The sequence below is a fragment of the Neltuma alba genome, unplaced genomic scaffold, assembly GCF_004799145.2.
Source record: "Neltuma alba isolate B1F8T4 unplaced genomic scaffold, ASM479914v2 tig00000857_pilon, whole genome shotgun sequence".
Taxonomy (NCBI): Eukaryota; Viridiplantae; Streptophyta; class Magnoliopsida; order Fabales; family Fabaceae; genus Neltuma; species Neltuma alba.
In genome coordinates, this window is record NW_021632224.1 from 152,071 (window position 1) to 175,420 (window position 23,350).

At 31.5% G+C, this 23,350-nt stretch overlaps 1 protein-coding gene and 1 pseudogene across 1 annotated transcript; both read left to right on the forward strand.

The window, feature by feature from the left end:
- The first annotated feature begins 10,621 nt into the window (after positions 1-10,621).
- LOC114746913 (G-type lectin S-receptor-like serine/threonine-protein kinase At1g11410) lies at positions 10,622-17,175 on the forward strand (annotated as a pseudogene).
- Positions 17,176-18,802: 1,627 nt separating this feature from the next.
- Positions 18,803-22,883, forward strand: LOC114746984 (G-type lectin S-receptor-like serine/threonine-protein kinase At1g11410). The gene is made up of 7 exons (XM_028935261.1): positions 18,803-20,090; positions 20,832-20,963; positions 21,120-21,268; positions 21,508-21,718; positions 21,821-22,058; positions 22,329-22,476; positions 22,566-22,883. Exons 1-7 carry the CDS (start codon positions 18,803-18,805, stop codon positions 22,881-22,883), a joined length of 2,484 nt encoding a protein of 827 aa, XP_028791094.1.
- Positions 22,884-23,350: the final 467 nt, after the last annotated feature.

Here is a 23,350-nt window from a genome sequence, read left to right on the forward strand (position 1 = left end):
AATGTTATTTCTTTTTGGTTTATATATAGGTCCAAAGCAGTATACTAATACCCCAATCTCAACAATCAAAAAATAATAATTTTCCTTTTCACCAAAAAAAAAAACCTCTAATTTTCCCTCTACTCTCGAAATACAAACTCTTAAAGTCTCAACCATTTCTAAGGGTTGTCGATCGTGGAAAAATACTCGTAACGAAAAAAAAAAAATGATTGACGACAACTTTGTGCATGAATGCATGGATCTTTTCCGAGCAATTTTTTTTTAGTTTAATTTGAATCAAGAGAATGACAATAAATAGTATTTTATTTCCCATGTTGCTTCTCTAGCTTAATCGCAATTAATAGCGGTGTTCAATTTGTCTTGTGGCCGGTCCATTTCAATCCCAGTCTGCCGATTATTATCAGTCAATTCCACAGGATAAAAAAAAAATTGGAATAATTTCAGCAAACGCCCAATAGTAACTAATTAATATCAGTTAACTCTCAAAAATTCTGAAATTTCACTACACCCCAAGAATCAATGAAAAGACAAAAACAGCCTTGCTTTATTTTGGAGTTATGAATTCTCTTATGTTTATTGTGGATAGTTGAATTTGTAATGTAAATCTCCAAATTCTTGTTGTAAATTGCTGAAATTGAGTTTGTTTATTCATACCAAAAGAATTGCATTTAGAGTTGTAAATTTCCTTATATTTCTTATAAATAGTCAAATTTGTGTTGCAAATCCTCAAACTCTTATTGTAAATAATCGAATTTGAGTTGCTCATTCAGTCATAAAATTTACTAGTATTTACAACTCAAATTCAATGATTTACAATGAAAATTTGATGCAGTGATTTACAATAAAAATTCGATGATTTATAGTTCAAATAAGGTAAGGGTGTTTTTGTTTTTTTAGGCATAAAAATTTGTTAAAGTGGGTGCAATGAAATTTTTGAATCTTTTGTGGTTGATTGATATTAATTGGTTAGCAACGGAGGTTATTGAAATTCTCTCAAAAAATTCAAGGCAAGACAAAATAGGTAGCGGGATAAAGATAGAGTGGTCAAAATACACACGAAGTTTGACCACGATGAGTTTTTATGTCCAACTAATGTAGCATTTTCATGAATCATCACGGAGTTGGGCAACAGGAGGGGCTATCCTCTCATAATGTACCAAACCAAAACTCAAATCCCTACTGAGATAGGTGTTTATATTTAGTACCCAATAGTACTTTGAATAAAATTACTTCTAATTAGAAGATGCCCATGCTTAGCAAAAAAAATAGTATTTTCATGTTTTATCTTTCACTCTTTCATATGTTTCCCCATTATTTTCATTAATTTTACATTTTTTCGACTTTCTTTATCTCTCACATTTAATATCTCCATTAAAAGAGGAATATTTTAGAAAAAGTGATATACTTTTTACATAATAATGACTAACTTAACCAATTTTTAATGTCTGAAAATTAATTAACTAGTTTTATATTTAGCATGGAACGAAGTCTATTATAAAGTAAAGAAAGCATATGCATACATATTATCACTATAAAAAAAAAAAAAGAAAAAAAATTAGTGGTGGAATTTAGTGACAATATTTTATTCCATAACAACTTTTGTTACTAAAATTAACAACCTGATTTAGTGAAAAAAATTTCAATCACTAATCTATCCCTGATTCTGTTGGTAAAAGATTGGTGACAAAAACTTTTATCACAAATTTTTGTCATTAATCTATCAGTTCTATCACATAACATTTTGCAACAAAATTAGAGATGCGACAATTTCGTCACTAATTTATGTAGCTATTCCGTGACTAATCTATCATAAAAACTTGAAATATAAATATATAAATACAAAAAAAAAAAAATATAATATATCTATTATTTTATTGAATTTTCTGAATAAAAATATTTATAATTAATGAAATTTTACTAAAATATGAAAATTAAATTAAAATATACAATAATATATTAAATTAAATATATAAATATATTTATATATAATATATATAATATAACTATATTTTTGTTTTTTATTCAAAATATTATATATACACAATTTTACATTAAAAGTTTGCAAGAGTTTATCAGTTCAACTATTGAAGATTTTTAGTATATGCGTAAGAAGTCAAAGGTTCAAACCATCTCATGCACAAAATGATAATGGACACGTGGCGATAATGTAGAGGAGAATATGATGTGGTGACATGATAAAGCAGAGTCGGTGAGGTGGTGGTAGCCGGTGGTTACCATTTGATATTTTAAATTTATAAAATAAAAAAAATTACCAATAGATAAGAGGTGGAAAATTTTAAATTTAATTTTTTTTGTAGTGTATATATACTTCTCTTTTCTTATTTATAAGACACTTCTAACATATTTTACCAAAATCAATAAAAACCTTAAACTTCATTTACTACTCTATCTTAAAATTTAATAACTATTTCTAATTTTATTTTTGTTTAACATATACTATATACTTTTTTAAAGTTCTATTTATAAGTCATTTTTAACATATTTTATTGAAACTAAGAAAAACTTTAAAACTCTCACTAAGTCTCCCTTAAAATTTATTAACTTTTCAACTTTACTTCTCTTTTCCAAAACTTTACTCCTATTTAATATGTATATTTTTTTAAAACAATAAAAATCTATAAAATAATAAAATGAAGGGTAAAATAATTTATTCATGATTGAAATTTAATGATATGCCTTATAAATAGGGAAAAATTTCTCTCTTTACATTATAAGTAAAACCAAATCAGTATACTTCAATGGTTTATTCCAAGAATAATAAATGATGTTAAAATTATACTTTTATAAGTGTGTGTGTCTGTGAGTGTACGTAGGGGACGCCAAAACAAAATTATTGTATTCAAGAAGTTTCTCCTTCAACTTTGATTGGAGATGCAACCAAAAAAGCCCCAAAAGAAAAAAGAAAAAGAAACCAATATTTCCAATTGTATGCTGGTGAAGGAAATAGATTAATTTTGATAATTATTTCAACAAAATTGAGTTACATTGGTTGATATATAATTAATTAGGTATATGAATATATAATGAAATCGCCCATGGTCAAGTGGATGATTGGATCTTGTTCAACGAAATAACACTACTACGTAGATTTTCATTGGCACGTCAAGTAGGCTCTACAAAGTAGAAACTACTACTATGTTTCTATTTATAAGTCATTTATTAGGAAAAAATTTATTCTTAAATATAAGTTATTTGTAGGGCAATTCATGAACCCTTTTCCAATTTTGCTATTATTGATTTAATAAATTCATAGAGAGATAAAGTATATAGGTGAGTAAAATATTTTTAATATCCTTTTCTTTAATAAGAACAAATGCGAAAAAAAATTAATTTAATATATGTCTTAGTTTTCGGGTCTAAAATGCAAGTGATTTATAAATAGAAGAAAGAACTTTGATCTTATCTTTATCTATTTTGATTTATGTTTACTACATTAAATTCTTTTCATCAAAATACCCTTAATTAATATGTTGGCCCCCGAGTTGATTATAAAAACTTAACGTTGAAAGGCATGCTTCATTAATGAAGGGGTTGGGAACAACGAATTGAGCGGGTTATGACCTCCCACCTAACCTCTTCCACTTGATCGATAGCGAGGTGGTTCATATTTCCCCTCATCCACTTGTGCCTAGGGCCAGATGTCACAAATAGTTGAGTAAAAACAACATGTGAATAAAATGTTTATTCATTAATAATTAGTACTCTGGTCAATGTTTTAAAAGCTTGACTGGATATTAAACCGGAAAACCTAACATATCACAGTTCAAACGGTTAGATCGGTTGGATCGTTTGGTTAAACTGGTGATGTAATAATTAAATTAAAAATAATATTATAGACTGGTGACGTAATAATTAAATTAAAAATAATATTATATACTAATATAATAATATAAATACAAAAATAAACATAAAAATTATTATATGACTTGAGAATAAAAATAAACAAACTCACATATAATAATATATATCCTAATTCTCAACTCCCAGCACAATAAAACTATTGAAATAAATTTTTTTTAGTATTGTATCCTTTGAATATGATATTATAATGGTACTATTTTTAATTTCCTTTTCAGTGTAGTTTTTTTTTTTAAAAAAAATCATTTCACTTCCGTTTTTTTGGGCCAACTCTTTCACTACAATTAATAGATGTCATATGGCTTTTTTTATCCTCACAAGCAAGGCTGTCGTTTCTTTTCAGTTTTTACTTTTTCATTTTCCACTGGGACATAAAAGTGAAGTCTTTTCTGTCAATCTTTCTTTTAAATTTTTGACGGTGCAATAATAGAAGTAAGACCAGATGGCTTCCACTTTTTACAATGTATTTATGCGCGGTAGCTTCAACCCCTGGATTTGCAGAACAAAAGTGACGAGCCTTTCCCTTCTTTTTCTTTCATCTTCTTCTTCTTCCAGCAAGCATGTCCTTTTCTCTTCTTCAATATTCTCCCTTTTCTTTTCTTCGTCGTATTTCAGGAACAGATTTTGAGTCGATGTGTGACTGAGACTATGTACGATTCGTTTTTTCAAGCACTGGTAGTGAGACAGAGTTTGGCCGTTCCGTTTTTCCAAAACTATCCCGGCTCTCCGGTCTAAAGGGCGGCTGGAAGCGGCTCAAATGGTAGAACGAGCGAACAAGTTGGGACGAGCCGCAATGAGCATTGGCTGATGGTCTAACCAGCTTGGCCGGCCGGTCCGGTCCAAGTTTTAAATCATCGCTTCTAATCCTTAGAATAAGAGTTAGTTAACTAATTTAAGTAGATTAAAAAAATTAGCTAAGTTAGTTATTTGTGATAAATAAATGTTGTTTTTTTCAAAATATCCTTATTAATCAAATGTATTGGCTAGAATTACTACTATTACAACGACTATCTTAAAAAAGTAGATAAATGTGAGAGATAAAGTATATTAGAGTCTTATATTTAGGATCGAAATAAAAGCCAAACGAGCTCTTATATTAAAGACCGGAAGTAGTACTTTTTACTGCAAAAAAAAAAAATTATTTTTTTTGAAAAAAATAAAATCTTCATTTGAAGTGCTATGCTTTTTAGTTTTTTGAAGCATTTTAAATATAAGACACATCTATTACGAAATTTAATTTTATTCATTAAATTTGTATTTAAACATAATTATTTGTTTTTAACATTTCCCATATTAAATTATTAGCCTCTTTCTATGATAAATTGGATTTTTCTTAAAATACTTGCTTTCAAATTATACTCCTCTTGTCTTATTTATAAATCATTATCAATATTTTACTGGAATAAGAATAAGCTTTAAATCTCATCAACTCTGTTGTAAAATTTGACAACATTACAATTTTACCCTATATTATAGATTTCATCACAAGTACAAAGCTATATAATAATAAATAAAAAGTAAAATTATGTATTCATACGAAAAATTTATTGATATGACTTCTAAAAAAAAAAAATCTTTTTTTGCCTTATAAATAGAATCAAAAGAGTAAGACAAAATTAGCTGTTCATATTTATAAGATAAATTAGACAACCAAATCCCGTGTGTTGCACAACATTTTTAAAATGGCAGATTCGACAATGACGAATTCTATATATTCATATGCTACCTCTAAAACTCGTGTTGTATAATTGTCCAAAAAATAATTTATTATTTAACTTCGATAGTGGAATTAATTTAATTTGATAACACATCCTCCAATCCACATCAAATAATACCGATACTCAGTGTCCTCATAATCTGTGATTATTCAAAGATCATATTGATGACGTACTATGGTTCTGAACAATATTTTCAGAATGCCATGGTGATAATTGTAAATACAATAAATCATCATTCAACAACAATATATAATATGTAAGATATGTTTGATATGCCAATACCTTTAGAATGAAAAATCTTGATCTATAGTTTCTTGTTAAAGAGGCTTAACTGTTAAAAAAAACTCATATGATAGCATAAATATACTACCTCCTTAGTATATGAACTAGTTAAAAAATTAATTTGATCCTAAATATAAGATCTCAATCTACTTTGTCTTTAATATTATTCATTTTGCCCTCAAGTAATCCCTATACGTGGTGATTAAATGTCAAAAAGTTTTTATCAAGAATAATTGTAATGTACATGATTAATAAAGATGTTTTAGGAAAGACAACATTTATTTATTATAGATAACTTAATTAATTTTTTTAATATCCACAAATTAGTTATGTAGCTCTTATATTAAAAATCGAAGGTAGTATCTTATTTTAATAGTGTCACATGTAAGAGGCTTAATAATCTCATCTTCCAATTTCTTATTCATAGTTTTCATTTCGGACAAGATTGTACGAAGTATTTCACCACCTTGAAATATTTGACAATATATGTCATTACAGTTAGATAAAAAAAAAATTTCTATTACCAAAAAAAAACTTCTATCCTTATCATCATACCAAAAGTATTTGCCAAATTCCACGTACTAAATTGTTAATAACTTTGTGTTCCTTCATAAAAAGTGCATGAAGTTGAATTTTACAAATTATATCATTCCTTCTTATTCCTAACAATGAATAAGATTTAGGAAATTTTGGTTCCTGTTTGAAAATTTGGTTTGCTAAAAGAACATGAATTTGAGAGAATGCAGTTATTATCTGTGAGTGGAACTATTTTTTTGCTATATGCATCATATTATCAATGATGTGTAACAATCATTAATACGGAAGTCATTTGCACATAGCGGAATATATGCTGCACACAAGAGAAGAAGAGTTATACTCATGGATTATTGTTGTGCCACTCGAATTTAGATCTTTTTAGCCAATTAAATTTTCAAACAGAAAATTTTCACCAAATTTCCCTAAGATTTATTTAAAAGTCATGAAAATAATCAATATAAATTATTGAGTGTGAATTAGTATAATTTGGAGTAAAACAAAAAAGATGACTTTGATATACTATCAATAAACATTATTTAAAATGAATTTTATATGTGAAAAAAATGTCGTTTAAGAATATAAAAGTAAATTATGGGAAAATGGCACAATTTCCAGAAACATTAATTTGAATAAATTTAGTATTTGAATAGCAGTTTTAATAGTTAATCTTCTAACCATAACCAAAAAAATACCACCACCCTTTGACGAAATTTCATTGAACACCTTATTTTCAATGATTTTCAATACTTTCACATTTAACTACATATTTAAAGCATCAGTGTATTCAAGAGAAGGACGAAGAAATCCACGATGCAACTAGAAACAGCGAAGAAGAAGATATGAAGGTGAGAGCATTGCACCTCACATCTAAACAAAGGGTGTTGAACCTTCGATCTAAATCAGATTCGATGATGTTTTAGCTTGATGATGACGGGGAAAATGAAACATTAAACTAAAAATAACCAAAGTTTATGATAGAGATCCGTGTTCTCCGTTATTATTTTTTTAAAATTTTAAAGAGTCACTGCATCAGGTGTGGGAAGTGAGAAGCCATATGAAAGGAGATCATGGAGAGCAACAACATGATATTGTTTATTTTATTCTATGTAGGGGTATAATTGTAACTAACTGATGCATACAAGCAATATAATTTATTAGAAAATAAATAATAAAAATAAATACATAATAAAATAAAGAATAAAAAATAAATATAATAATTTAAGAGTGTACTTTTTTTTTTGGGAAATCACATCAGTTATATACATAATCAATGTGAAAACTTTATATTATTAGAAAATTTTGTGTTTGAATTTTTTTTAAAAAAAATGATTTTCTACATAACTTTATCATTGAACCGACGTAAATTATTCATTTTACATGGGTGATACCTCTATCAATGTAAAAAATATTGAATTCATTAAAAAATGCCATTGTTTTTTTAATGTCCTTTTGCGTATAAATCATCGTAGTAATAGTAGTTCAACTGCTTAGTTTGCACCGACCTTTGATATAGTAGTGAATTCTGGAAGTTTAGTGGCAAGTTTTATTTTGGCAATCAGAAGAGCTATGCTGAAAATTAAGAATGATTCATGATGGCTGCCACCTGAATGCCTTTGGTATTTCCGTATTTGTTTGATCTTAAGAAACAAATAAATCAAAAAAGTGAAGGCCAGCCCAATACTAAAACAAGAAAACAGAAGATTACAAATACAAAGGAAACATGAAAAAAGAAACATAATGGTTGGTTAGCACTTCGAAGACTAGCCAAAGCTTGAGTCTTGTCTCGAGCCAACCACACTGCTATCAAAACCGACACTTCTCAAAGTCCCAAAGTACAGGAGTAGAAACTAGTTGACAACAATAATGATACAAGGGATAAGGTAGGACGCCACCCGTGGACCACCAACTTGCACTAGTGACCCGCAACATCAATAGCTTTTAAGCTGTTGAAAAGGAGCTCTGCCCGACTTTGTAAAGATGAGCTGGGCTTCCAATTAAGCGACACAAACACAGTATTTTCTTTTCAAGGATCTTCCTTCTTTGTTTTTTTTAATATAAGTGGATGAACCTGTTATACTGTATTACTCCTCTGGTCCTTAATATAAAATCTATTTAACTGATTTGATTAGATTGAGGAAGTTAGGTAAGTTAGTTAATTACAAGAAAAGTGACACATTTTTCCTAAAACACCATAATCATTTTTCTTAATACCCCTCTCCCTCTTCTACTTGATTATGATTGAGGAAGTATCCATGGGAATAATTTAGAGAAAATTGATAAATATGAGAAATGGGTCTTATATTTAGAACCAAAACCAACTTAAAAATTGGGTCTTATATTAAGGACCGGAGGATATTATATAATATATACCAGGTTTAATTTGTTGTAGAAAAATCAATAACTTGTGATGAATGCTTATGAGATTGGTAGAACATCATCTCACATGATCATGATTAGCAATAGAAGTGAACAACTTAAACCTAATAAGAATGACTCTAGTTGGGAACCGGTTTGGATGCTCATCTTAAATATTAAAATGAGCACCTAAAACTCATCCTATTTGGAGTCTCCAGCTAAATGGTTTAGATTTAATTTTTAAAATAATTATTTTTAATTTTTTTAGAAAAAGTGATGGTTAAAAGATTATATTTTTTAGTTTGAATTTTATACCCATTAAAATAATTATTTTTAAAAAATAAAATCAAAAAATAAATCTAATCGGTCTAGATGGGATAAGCTTTGGATGCTCAAACCAATTCGATCCTTCCCGTTGTCAATTTTTAAAAGGGCGCTTATTAATTTCTTGTTATTGTAGTTAACCAGTGAATTTTCTATATGAAAATTGTCAATTCTTGCTATCTAGTTGTTAGGGAAACTGTTCATCGTGATTTGCAAATGACTAATAAACCTCTTAAAGTCCAATTGTCAATTTGCTGTACAGTAGCTAAAATAGTTGACTTGCTATGCTCAAGTTGCTAACTGAAGTGGCCTTTTTTTTAAAAAAAAAATTTTCAATTAAGAGAATTTTAATTGGTAAATGTGCATCAAAATTTATTTAGACTGCTCAATAATTTGATGATTTTAGGAGAGTAGGGTGTTGTGGGACACATGGGAGTAATTTTTTCCTTAAAGTTGTGACGACACCCATGAACCTTCACGTAGATCTTGTTCATTTCTCAGTTATAGTAACAAATATGACCTTTTGGCAGAAACTAAAGCCTGGGACGTCCTTTCACAGCCAGAAGAAAAACCAAAGACTTCAATGTACAAAGGTCCCTCATATTTATTTTTAGTTACGTGTCTCTGTCACAACTCTTGTAATCATCACATGCAGGTCACTTACAATTATATATATACTACATCCACTATTTAATATCTTAATATAAAAGTTAGTGACTAAAATAAACTACGTTGGTTAATATCTCCGGTTCTAATTATAAGATTTCGTTTATAGTCTACAAACAACGCCTTATAAACAGGACAGGAGTAATAATTGTATAAATATGTGTTGTCTTTTTTAAAATATCCTTACTAATATGTGTATGAGCTAAAACTATAATTAGATAAAACCTTTAACTAACATGTGAAATGTACAACTGCTACAAGAACTATTTTGAAAAAAAATAAATAAATATGATAAACAAAGTGAATCAAATTTTTATATTTAATACCAAATTAAATGTCAAATTAGTTTTTATATTAAGAAATATAAGTAGTACGCATATATTGATATTTATACGCTATTGGGTGTTAGTTTGCTGCTCCTCAATTTTTCTCTAATTCCCAAACGTTTTTTTTTTTAAACACTATTAGATTCCATATAAAATGCATGAAATTTTGATATCTCATGAACCAAAAAATGGTGTTGTTTTCAATTTTTTTTATGATTTTTCAAACAATCTGTATCTAAATTAAAAAGAAACCACATCAATTTTTGAGTGCCTTTGCGTTAAAAAATGATAAAAAAATGAAAACAACATCATTTTTGACCCATTAGATATCAAAATTTCACTCATTTAATATAAGACCTAATGAATATTGATATTGTTTCATAACACCTCAACTAGTCACACAAAATATCTGCCTTCTATTCACCCAACTAATCAAATTGAGGAAGTCGACGTCATATATCCATTATATATTATATTTCTCACGCAGCAACATTATTACTTATCTTTACAATATAATAAACCTCGTTAGCCTTCAATATCTGAACAGTCCAACTGAACTTAGAAGTGAGAACCATGGGGGCGCCTCCTGGTAAAGAGCTCTTTCTGCTCATTGCTCTGTTATTCCGTATTCTCTTCCTTCTTCGTGCATCTGGTCACTCTCTTGATAGAATAACCCCAAGCCAACCCCTCAGAGACGGCGACGTTTTGCTCTCCGACAAAGCAACCTTCGCACTCGGTTTCTTCAGTCCCACCATTAGTTCCAGAAACCGCTATGTCGGAATCTGGTACAACAAACTTTCGACCCAAACCATCGTTTGGGTTGCTAACAGAGACAATCCTCTTAATGATACTTCTGGGGCTTTCTCCATCAACACCCACGGAAACGTCGTCGTTTCCCTCAACACAAGTCTCAACCCGGTTTGGTCTTCCAATGGATCGTTCCCATCATCTTCCATCAATACCTTCGTTAAGCTTCTAGACACAGGAAACTTGGTTTTGATCGATGATGGAGGAAAACAGAAAATTCTATGGCAGAGTTTTGATCATCCTTGTGACACCTTGATGCAGTTCATGAAACTCGGGTTAGACCGGAAGACCGGTTTGAACCGCTTCCTCACTTCGTGGAAATCCCAGGACGACCCGGGATCCGGGAACGTGAGCTTCAGAATCGACCCAACCGGCTATCCTCAGTTATTCATGTACAGAAACCAGAATCCACTCTGGAGGGTCGGATCTTGGACGGGTCAAAGGGAGCGGTGTGCCCGAGATGACACCCAGCTTCATCTTCACCGTCGTCTTCGTCAACAACGCCACTGAAGTTACCGTAATGTATGGGGTGAAGGACCCTTCCGTGTTCACCAGAATGGTGCTGGAAAACTCCGGTCACGTGAGACGAAAGACATGGCAACCTCAAGAACACAGATGGTTCGAGATCTGGAATGGTCCAAAAGAGGACTGCGACAACTTCCGACGGTGCGGCTCAAATAGTAACTGTGACCCGTATAACACTGAGAAGTTCGAGTGTGTGTGTTTGCCCGGTTTCGAACCCAAGAACCCGAGAGAATGGTACCTTAGAGACGGGTCGGATGGGTGCGTGAGGAAGAAGAACGTGTCGACGTGTCGAAGCGGAGAGGGGTTTGTCAAGGTAGCGCGTGTAAAGGCGCCGGATACGTCCAAAGCGCGTGTGGATTTGAGCTTGGGTATTGGCCTGAGAGAGTGCAAGTTGAAGTGTTTGGGGGATTGCTCCTGTGCGGCGTATACGAGTGCGAATGAGAGCTCACAGACTGGGTGTATGACGTGGCATGATGACATGGAAGATATTAGGACGTACAGCAGTGTGGGACAGGACCTCTATGTTCGTGTGGACGCACTTGAGTTAGGTACTCTTTTAACTTTATTTTCATTAGAACTAGCCAGAATTAAATGTTTCTCTTAAAAATACACTCAACGGAATATATGCATACACATATATTTAAAAAATAACAGTTGCACGTAAAATTGTTTATGATAATTTAGTTGTATTTGATAGTAATTATGTATTTACACACACCGTACACATAAAATTGTGAAGAAGATATCGTATCTGAACAATACAATTATTTAGATATAGATAAATAAATTATAAATTAAATTATCGCACTAAATTATATCGTTTGTACAGCTGGAATGATAATTATAAATATTACTTAATACTTACCATCTCTTATCCTTAATATAAGATTTCGTTTAACTTTTTTTTTAATCCTAAATATAAGTTCTCAATCCACTTTGTTTTTTATATTTATTTATTTTTTTAAGTTAGTCTTCTAATAATAGTAGTTGTAACTAATAAACTTGATGAACAAAAATATTTTAAGAAAAACAATATATATTTTTTATAAATAATTAATTTAATTTAATTTTATAATTTGTTTAAGTTAGTTAACTAATTTTTATATTTATTACAATATTTATGACAAGGAAAAAGTATAAGATTTTTCATCAGTCCCATCAATCCTTTGCTATGGTTGGTTCGGTGAAAGCATTTTTGTGATAAATGTTGTTCCACGTATTATCAAAATTAATACTTGCCAGGTCTTGACGAGTAGGTTCCACGTATTATCAAAATTAATATGTGCCAGATCTTGACGAGTAGGTTTGACTTTTAACTAAAGAAGACTCGGTTCGGCTTAAAAAATTCTCAGAAAACACGGTCATAAATCCCTTATTAAAAACTTATTTAAAGAAGAGAAAATGACATATAGAGAAGCTGAAAATTATAATATTTCAATTCAGGTACCTAAGATTTTAAAATTTTTGGAAGGAAGTGGTGCCTAATCTCAGACTTTGAAACTTAAGGAAAATGACAAAAATATCCTTAGTTTTTTACATTATAATAACATTTCATCTGAAAATAATAAGTTCTAATTATAAAATAACAAGTGTTGAGTTAGGATTAATAATATATATTTTTCTAATACATAACATATGAATTAATTAAAAATAAAAATATTGCATCTGGGAATAACATGTCCTAATTATAAAATAACAAGTTTTGAATTAGATTTTTTTCTAATAAAAAATCGAGGCCATTTTTGTCACTTTTTTGAATTTTGAAATCCTAGATAAGACACCACTTCCTTCCCCAGAGATTTTGAAATCTTAAATACCTGAGTTGAAATATTAAAATTTCTAATTTCTTTATATGTCGTTTGGAAAATAGTCCCTAGAAATAGATAGACATATGCAATGACCACACTCCCATTGACGACTACACTTCCCTGTATGTGCAACTTAAGCTTGTGTACAATTTATTTCTTCTTTGTGTAATAAGTTAATTTTTCTTTCGTGTAATTCATCTGTTCTAATGTTCAAATTACGTTTTGTGCAATCTTTTTTCTCTATATGCAATCCATCCTTTCTATATGTAATCCCTTATCTTCAAATTACATTTTGTGCAACTCATCTAGTTTCTGTGTAATTTAACTTCCTTTATGTACAACCTATATTCTCTTTATGTAATTTAACTTTCTTTCTGTGCCCTTCACTTTCTTTGTGCGTGATTAATCTTTCCTTATATTTAAATTAAATTTTGTACAATCCATCTTTCTTTGTGTGTATTCCTTCTTTCCTATATGCAATATTTGTCCATTAGTCATTAAAGGGCATTTTCGTTATTTGCAATACTAATTTATTTCTCCTCAAGAGTCCGGGTGCTTCACATAATAATTCCGGTGCCCATTTTCCAAATAAATTTGTATGAGGGATTTACAGCCAATTTTCCAAAACAAAAAAAACTTGGGTACATGTTTTGAAAATGGAAAATAATTTTGGTTAAAATAAGAGATATATATATATGATTTAATATATTTCTATATCGATACTTTTCACTATTTGATGTTTAGATTGATAAATATAATTACATGCAAACTATTTTTTTCCCTCTGTAATTATTCTGGCATTTTCATTCTTTTATGCTTGTCCAACCAAAGCTCAACATACGCCATTCTGCTCTTATACATTCTGCAATCTCAAACTTTTCCCCATTAATTTTCTGATTAGGTCATTTTTTTCTTGAGAAAAATGTTGGCTGTGTCTCGGTACGATTCAGAATTTAAACCTATTATAGATCATGCTAATTTGCCTAACCATAATGCTACCTAGGCATAGTGATGAAAAAAAGATATAAATTAAGTGAACAATAATAAGAGTGAGCCAAATTAAACAAGATATAAATTAAGAAAATAATAATAAGAGTGAGTGAGTGACAGAGTGATGAAAAGACGGAACGGCTAGTCTTCCAATAGAAAAAGATAGATGAAATATATAGCCACTTGTGTAATTAACATATGTATATATGTATTCATAATTTTTCTTTGTGTTCTTATCGTATCACTTGTATTATATATGTGCACTGTATATATATTTAATTAGTATACTTAATGAACTGAAGTATACATGAACTCTGTTTTTAATGCACGTATTGTCATTTGCAGCTAAGTACAGGAAAAAGCCCTTTGGTCCGCTTGGTGTGAAGGGGATGATTTCACTTTTGGTCGTTTCTATATTACTTGTAATTTTTCTGGTGACCTCTTTCGTATATTGTTTTATAAAGAACAAGAAACAAGGTACTATAAATTCTTTTCCCTAATCTTACTTGAACAATCCCTTTGACCAATCTTTTCATTAGAATCATCAATATATATAGTTGGTAATTAATACAGGATCAAAACTCACTCAATGCTTTCTATATATGCAGCAAGAAGAAGGCATAGCAAAAGTTTGCTTGACTACAACTTTGAGAAATCTCCTAGTATGGATGAGTTTGACAGTGGGAAAAATTCTGATTTACCGTTGTTTGATCTTATAGACATTGCTGCAGCAACCGAGAACTTCTCTGATGCTAACAAGCTTGGACAAGGCGGATTTGGATCGGTTTATAAGGTACTTTCTCCAGTGCTAATTAATATAATAATTGGATAACTTATTTGTAGAAATTAAGAAAATTAATGAGTTAGTTATTCATAAAAAAATGGGCGTTAGTTTTTCATGAAGTGTCTTTTCTAATTATTTGCATTAAAAACTACTTCTTAGATGGAAACTCCTTTTAATATGTACAATTAATAGGGAGAGTTTTAAAAAATAATTATAAATTTTGGGATAAAGTGGATTCAAAATTTACATTTAAGACTAAAGTAAATTAAATCTTACATTTGAGACTGGAAGGGGTATATAGTCATTCTTCTATGGCAAGTTTTAAATTTTATAAATTCATCAAATTGTTTAGGGTTTATAGAAAAAACCTAAGAAGGACATTCACTGATTGTGGATTTCGACTTCATTAGGGTCTACTTAGTAATGGAATGGCAATAGCAGTGAAGAGGCTATCAAAATACTCTGGACAAGGCATTGAGGAGTTCAAAAATGAGGTTGTTTTAATTGCGAAGCTCCAACACAGAAATCTTGTGAGAATCTTGGGTTGCTGCATACAAGGAGAAGAGAAGATGTTGATCTATGAGTTTCTACCAAATAAAAGTTTGGACTTTTTCATATTTGGTAAGTCACGTACGTTTTTCATGTTTCTAAGTTGACCATTTTCAATAATTTCATAAAATATTAATATATAGGATTGATCATCAAGGTTACATTATGTTAATGACTGCTTCAAAATTCAGATCAAGAAAGGAAATTACAACTGAACTGGAGCAAACGGTTTGAAATCATATGTGGGGTTGCAAGGGGAATTTTATACCTTCATCAAGATTCAAGATTGAGAATCATTCATAGAGACTTGAAGGCCAGTAATGTCTTGTTGGACTCTGCTTTAAATCCAAAAATTGCAGATTTTGGTATGGCTAGAATATTTGGTGGAGATCAAATTGAAGCAAACACAAAACGTGTCGTTGGAACCTAGTATGTATTGCACTATTCAAGCATATCATTACGTCTCGACATTATGTTACATAGAGCTCCTATTTCCCTGAGTTAAAACATAAATATACTACTGATGGTTAACTATCTTCCAAAGATTAATGCAAAACAATGCATGATCAGTACTTAAACAGATTAGGTTTTTTTAGTGGAAATTATTCCTAGACTTCTGTCCACATGCTAATCTTGATTCTCAAAATCAAACAAAACTTTGAAAATGAGGTTCGTGGAGTTGTAAATTTCTGTAACTTAGTATTTTAACCATTTAAATTGAATTTTTCATTGAGATATATGACTATTCTTTTTTTTTTTCCCCTTGTAGTGGTTATATGTCACCAGAATATGCAATGGAAGGACTATTCTCAGTAAAATCTGATGTATATAGTTTTGGAGTTTTGCTTCTAGAGATTGTTACTGGCAAAAAGAATAGTGGTCATTACGATGAAATTACCTCAACTCTGGTTGGACATGTGAGTATTCTATTAGGAACAACCAATCTAAGATTAAATTCATATCTGAACAATCTAATTATTTAGTATCTTTCAATTCATTCAGATTTGGGACTTGTGGAGAGAAGGGAGAGCTATGGAGATAATTGATTCATCATTATCAATAGACGAGGCATGCCTTAATGAGTTTCTAAAATGCATACAAATTGGGCTTCTTTGTGTGCAAGACTATGCAGCAGATAGACCAACTATGTCTTCAGTTGTTTCCATGTTGGGAAATGACTCAACTCTTCCATCTCCAAAACAACCAGCATTTATTTTCAAAAGAAATAATACTGGTGAAAGTTCAAATCCATCAACTAGTGAAGGAGTTAATTCAGTAAATGAGATGAGTACTACAGTGATCGAAGCTCGCTAAAGGCCATGACTCTCAAATAAACATACGTGATACTTTGTGTTCTTGAAGGGCTACTGCTTGTGAGTCAGATAGGACTTTTTAAGTTGGTTTGTGAAGGGTTGCATATAAGAGTGTGGTAGTTTGTTGCCACACACACACACACACACACACGTATATATATGTTGCCGAACATGCTGTATGATAATTATTCATATGTTGTTGAATTCACGTGTGTATACATAGTAAGGGGTAAAAATTGTCATCATAACTAGATCTGCATGTCATTGTTAAAAGTGGGGAATTAAAAATAAGAATCTTTTTAAGTTGCAACATTTTTTTATTACATATATGCTGTAGATTTCCTTTTACTATATGGACTTATTGGAAGTTAAAATATCTGCATTTGTGATAAAAATGTCAACGTCTCTTCCACATGAAGTTGAAGGAGTGTGCATCATTTAAGTTTTAGAGTGCACCTCTAAAAACCACATCCAATTTGATATAGGTTGATGATAAGATAGATATAGTACTCCCTCTAGTCGTTATAAGTTGGGAGAATTAGAGTCAGATTCTAAGGAAGAAATTTAATTACTTTAAAGTTTATTGACAATTAAAAAGCATGCAATGACAAGTTACTGGTCAATTGTTATTGGAATTTCTTGGTAATTAAATTCCTTGTCTGGAAATTCATGATAATTTTCCTCCCTGTAAGTTTGGCTAAAATATCTGTTATATGAAGAACAATCTGAGCAGTACATTGATTCATTCGCGGTTCAAGGTCCACCATGGCTTTGGTTTACGTTTTAAGACCCTAAGTTATGTTTGAAGTGAAGTTTTGACGGTTTTTAGTCCCACTTAGGTAATTTTTACATCCGATGGAGTCTTTGTGTGATGAAACAAAAGCCATCTTTTCATAAACTTCACATGGACGCCTGAATCACCAAAATGAGAGTTGTGCAGTAAAATCTACAAATTGTTGAATTGTGGATTCGACCTGTTTCTGGTCTCTAATGAACCCAATTGCACAGTCATGTTCAGCTTGGATTTTAATTTTTAAGAGGCACTTGGCAATGCTTTTTCAATAATATTGACTTTGGCGTCCAACTTTTTACTATAGATTTTGAATTTGGGCTTTCTACTTCGGCTGTGTTTGGTATAAGCAAAATGAATAAAAGGGGAAAAAATTATAATGTAAAAAATTTTAATTAATTTTCATATTTTTCTCATCTTACATCTTTTTTTTTTTTATAAAATTTTATAACTTCACTTGTCTAATTTTTTAAATCAAACTCAATAAAATTTTCCTTCCCCTTTCCTTCCCACAATTTCCCTGATACCGAACATCTTGGTTCATATACAATCTAAACTTAACTGCAGAGACGATGATCTGATAGTGAGCACGGATGCTATGAACTTTCATTTAGATCAATTTTTTCCCACTTTCTCATATAGGGTAAGCATATTTTATGAAAAGTTCATGGAAACGTGAGTATAGTCACTTAAAAAAGAAAGCCCAAAATAACTTTAAAGTAAACTAGCGTGCGTACCATAATTGTTAACCTGTCAACTCTAAAAGTTAAAAAATTTTGGGTGGCATGAATTTTTTTTATTTATTTTATATTTTCCTGTCACTCTCTTGACGAATAACCCCAGAGAAACACCTCTCAAAGACGGCAAGCTTTTGGTCTTGGATGCTCCAGCCTATGCCATCGGTTTCTTCTTCAGAGCAGGCATTTATACCAAAGACTTTGACAAGTCTCTGGTATAAATGACGTGAGCAAAGACTAGAGACTTGAATGCTAACCACTAATTCCACATGCAAGAGGGCCACTTTCTCCATTGACCACAAAGTCTTCGAAGAGGTAAGAGGGAGAGAGAACTATATATGAATAAAAACACACAATTTGCATCCAAACCATTTGAAGGAAGATCTAAAACCTCAGTGGTATGTTCATTACCATGATGAAGCACTTTTCTGTTAAGATTCCATTTTTCCTTCTCTTCCTCCTCTATTCTTCTTGTCGGTCCCTAAACACAATATCCACAAACCAGCCCCTCAAAGATGGCGACGTATTGCTCTCTAAGGGAGCAATATTTGCCCTCGGTTTCTTCAGCCCCAATAATAACTCCAAGAACCGCTACCTCGGAATATGGTACAACAATGTTCCGAAACAAACTGTTGTTTGGGTAGCTAACAGAGGCAATCCTTTGAATGATACTTCTGGAGTTTTCTCTATCAACATCCATGGAAACCTGGTTCTTAACCATACCAATCGAAACCTCAACCCCATTTGGTCTACCCATGTTTCGGTCTCATCATCGCCCCTTGATAGCTTTGCTAAACTTTTAGATACTGGCAATTTGGTTCTAAGAGATAGAGGAGGAAGGCAAAAGGTTCTATGGCAGAGTTTTGATTATCCCTGTGACACTTTGCTTCCGTTTGCGAAACTTGGTTTGGACCGAAAAGCCGGTTTGGACCGGATCTTGACGTCTTGGAAATCCCCTGATAATCCATCACTTGGAAGTGTAACCATGAGGATAGACCCGACAGGATATCCTCAAGCTTTCATGTATAAAAACGGAGTTCCATTCTGGCGGGTCGGGTCATGGGCAGGTCAAAGATGGAGCGGTATTGTCGTGATGAAACCCGACCCCGTCTTGTATGTGGTCTTTATTAACAACGCCAATGAAGTTACTGTAATGAATGGCGTCAAAATGCTCGAGGACCCTTCTATCTTCATAAGAATTATGCTCGAGGAAACGGGTCGGATAACAAGAACCATTTGGCTAGCTCAAGAAAATAGATGGCTTGAAGTCTGGTATGATCCCACAGAAGAATGCGATAGATTTAGAAAATGTGGATCAAATAGTATTTGTGATCCTTATAATAGTAAAAAGTTTCAATGTTTGTGTCTGCCTGGATTCGACAAGAACCTAAGAAATGGATCAGCAAGCGGGTGTGTGAGGAAGAAAAATGTGTCCACGTGTCGAAGTGGGGAAGGGTTTGTGAAGGTGGCAAGTTTGAAGGTGCCAGAGACGTCGAAGGCACTTGTGGATAACAATGTGAACATGAGCTTGAATGGTTGCAAAGAGAAATGCTTGAAGGATTGTTCATGTAAAGCATACACAAGTGTGAATGAAATCACGCAGAGAGGTTGTTTGACATGGCACAATGACATGGAAGATATTAGAAAATTTAATGGCGGGGGACAAGACTTATACGTGCGTGTGGATGCAGTTGAGTTAGGTATGTATTCTTATTCACAACTTTATTTCTATTTTTATTAGTTCAATATATTCTTGTTTGAGTCATTGGGGACATAAATGCAAAAATACATATCGGCATGGTATTAAAATAGAACCCAAATTGGCTAAATGATTTGGTCTGGAGTTTTGGGCAAGTCGACCATGTTGGATTTTATATTTGTTTCTCACATTGTAAAATACAAAATGATGTTGTTTTGAGTTAAGAAAATAATAGTCCATCATATTTACGTTTAGTAATTCTGTTTTGTTTGATTTTATCTGGTTTATACATGAATTATCCTTTTCCTTGTGCATTAATGCATTTTTTTATTTGAATATTACTCTTTTGATGGTCGTATATGAATTTTTTTTATGGGATATATATGAATATTATTGCATACTTTATTTAAATTACAATATTTTAATCATAACTGGGCTGACCAATTGGACCACTAATCTTAAAACTAGAGTCTCATTTAGTTTAATAACCAATCTGACTTTTAGCACATTGGAGTATAGATTCTCTCCGTCAGGTCTCCTAGACATCCTAGTCCTCTCTTCACTTAGGTGGTCCAGGACAAAAATCGAATTCTCTCCCTATGTATAATTTTTTTTTGTAATGCTACGCACTTACCATAATAAAGCATGCAAATTACCAGTATTATCCATGTACTGTATAATGTACTTTAAACTTTGATGGATATACACTTGCGGATTGCCCATGAAAACTTATTATTTGCAGCCAAATATGAAAGGAAGCCCTACGGTTCTCTTGGCAAGAAGGGGTTGGTGACAATCATAGTTCTCTCTACTTTGTTGTTTATACTTGTGACGACCTCTTTCTTGTACTGGTTTGCAAAGAAACGGAGGCATGGTAAGCTAATTAACTCAATTGTATACGTATTGAAGTATATTATATATATATATATATATATATATAATTTCCCTCTCTTCCCTACAATATACTTAATCTCTTACTTCAGGATGATTAAATGGATCACAACTCATCTGTTATTATCTCTTGATCCAGCGGCGAAAGGAACACATACCAACTATGTGCTTGATAGAGAACGCAATTCAAATTTATTATTATTCAATCTAAGTGACATAATTGAAGCAACAAACAATTTCTCTGTCGCTAACATGATTGGAAAAGGCGGTTTTGGATTTGTTTACAAGGTAAGAATTCTTCTGTAACTAGTTTCAAACTTCATTAATTTTGACCAAGGCATACATACATACATACATACATACATACATACATACATACATACATACATACATATTTTCCTGCTTTATAGAAAGACAAACAGGGCCCAAAAGGGACAGTTTTCACAGTTATAGTTTATTGCAAGAAATTAAAGGAACATGTGTGCATACAGTTGTATACATGACTATAATATGGATTTTGACTCCAGGGCATACTCCGTGATGGAATGGAGATAGCAGTAAAGAAGTTGTCAAAGTATTCTGATCAAAGCATTGAAGAATTCAAAAATGAGGTTGCTATAATGACAAAGCTCCAACATAAGAATCTTGTAAGGATCTTAGGTTGCTGCATACAAGGAGAAGATAACATGTTGATCTATGAATATTTACCAAACAAAAGCTTGGACTCTTTCATTTTTGGTATGTTCTTTTCATTTTATCATGTGAAGTTTTCATCTTTGATAAAAAAAAAAGGTAAATTGATCAATTCTCATTCATAATTATATCAAAATTTTTATTCAGATCAAGCAAAAAAATTACAACTAGATTGGAGGATGCGATTTGATATCATTTGTGGGATTGCAAGAGGGATCTTGTACCTTCATCAAGATTCAAGATTAAAAATAATTCATAGAGACTTAAAGGCTAGCAATATCTTGTTAGACCATGCATTGAACCCGAAAATTACTGATTTTGGTATGGCTCGAATATTTGGTGAAGATCAAATTGAAGCAAGCACAAATCGCGTTGTGGGAACTTAGTAAGTACTCTTTAACGCAAATCATCACTTCTTTTGTCTTATTATGTTATGTAGGATTATACTTTTTACAATTTTAAAAGAATGAAAAAATTTAATTAATTGTTGAGTTGCAAGGATCTCGGACGTTTATCAATATATCTAAGTATAGTGTAAATTTTGACCAATATGTTAGACATCACAATAAATCTTTAGTACTTGCACTTAACAATTTTAAGTATTTTAAATTGAAGTTGTTTTGATAAGTTTCAATAATGTTTTTTTTTAATATAGTGGTTATATGTCTCCTGAATATGCAATGGAAGGATTATTTTCAATAAAGTCTGATGTATACGGCTTTGGAGTTCTACTTCTTGAAATTATTGCCAGCAGAAAGAATGGCGGCCATTATGATGATATTACTTCTACTTTGGTTAAACATGTAAGTACTATCCATAAGGATCAACCACTCTAATATTTGATGTTCCGTCCAATCTATAATAATCTACTAATGTCTTTCAACCAATTCAGATTTGGGACTTATGGAGAGAGAATAGAGCCATGGAGATCATAGATCCATCCTTAAAATATGAGACATGCCTTGAATATGATGATGAAGTTCTAAAATGCATCCAGATTGGATTGTTATGCGTGCAAGAGTATGCGTCAGATAGGCCAACTATGCTAGAAGTCGTTTCGATGTTGGAGAATGACTCCACTCTTCCTCCTCCCAAACAACCAGCATTCGTTTTCAAGGAAACTACTCGTGATCATTCAAATCAATCAATTGGCGAAGAAGCAAATAATTCTTTATGTGGAATGAGTACTTCTGTGATTGAAGCTCGCTGAAGGCCATAACTCTTGAAAGTATACAAGATATTTGAATGCTCCTGTTACATACAGTGATACTGTTTTGAGAAGGGAATGGTTCCAAGACTTCCCTAAAATTGTGAATCATAATGACTCTTATATATGTACGCACACATATAACTATTTGAAGTCAATTTATACGAATGATGCCTGTATCTTTTACTATGGATTGAAATTACAAAATGAAATTGAGTGTGAAATTTGCTGGATCATAATTATGATTTGCATTAGTTATTAATTAATTGGCAAATTCATCTAGCATTCTAAGTCCATATTTTAACAAATAGAATAGAATGGAAGAAATATGGATAGAGGTATAAGGCATCGCATTTAAGGAGAGCTAGTTAATTCGGCATGCTTCATCAGTTGTAAATTAGGGGATTTCTTAGTGGTACTGCATGGTATGGTATCCTGAGCCAATATAAGCATCAAAGGTTATTTAAAAT

Excerpts from the sequence above, each read along its gene's own strand:
- LOC114746984 (XM_028935261.1), top strand. The coding sequence starts at position 18,803 with ATGATGAAGCACTTTTCTGTTAAGATTCCATTTTTCCTTCTCTTCCTC. Across the intron at positions 20,964-21,119 it reads TGCAAAGAAACGGAGGCATG|CGGCGAAAGGAACACATACC; the intron begins GTAAGCTAATTA and ends CTCTTGATCCAG. Across the intron at positions 22,477-22,565 it reads CTTCTACTTTGGTTAAACAT|ATTTGGGACTTATGGAGAGA; the intron begins GTAAGTACTATC and ends CAACCAATTCAG.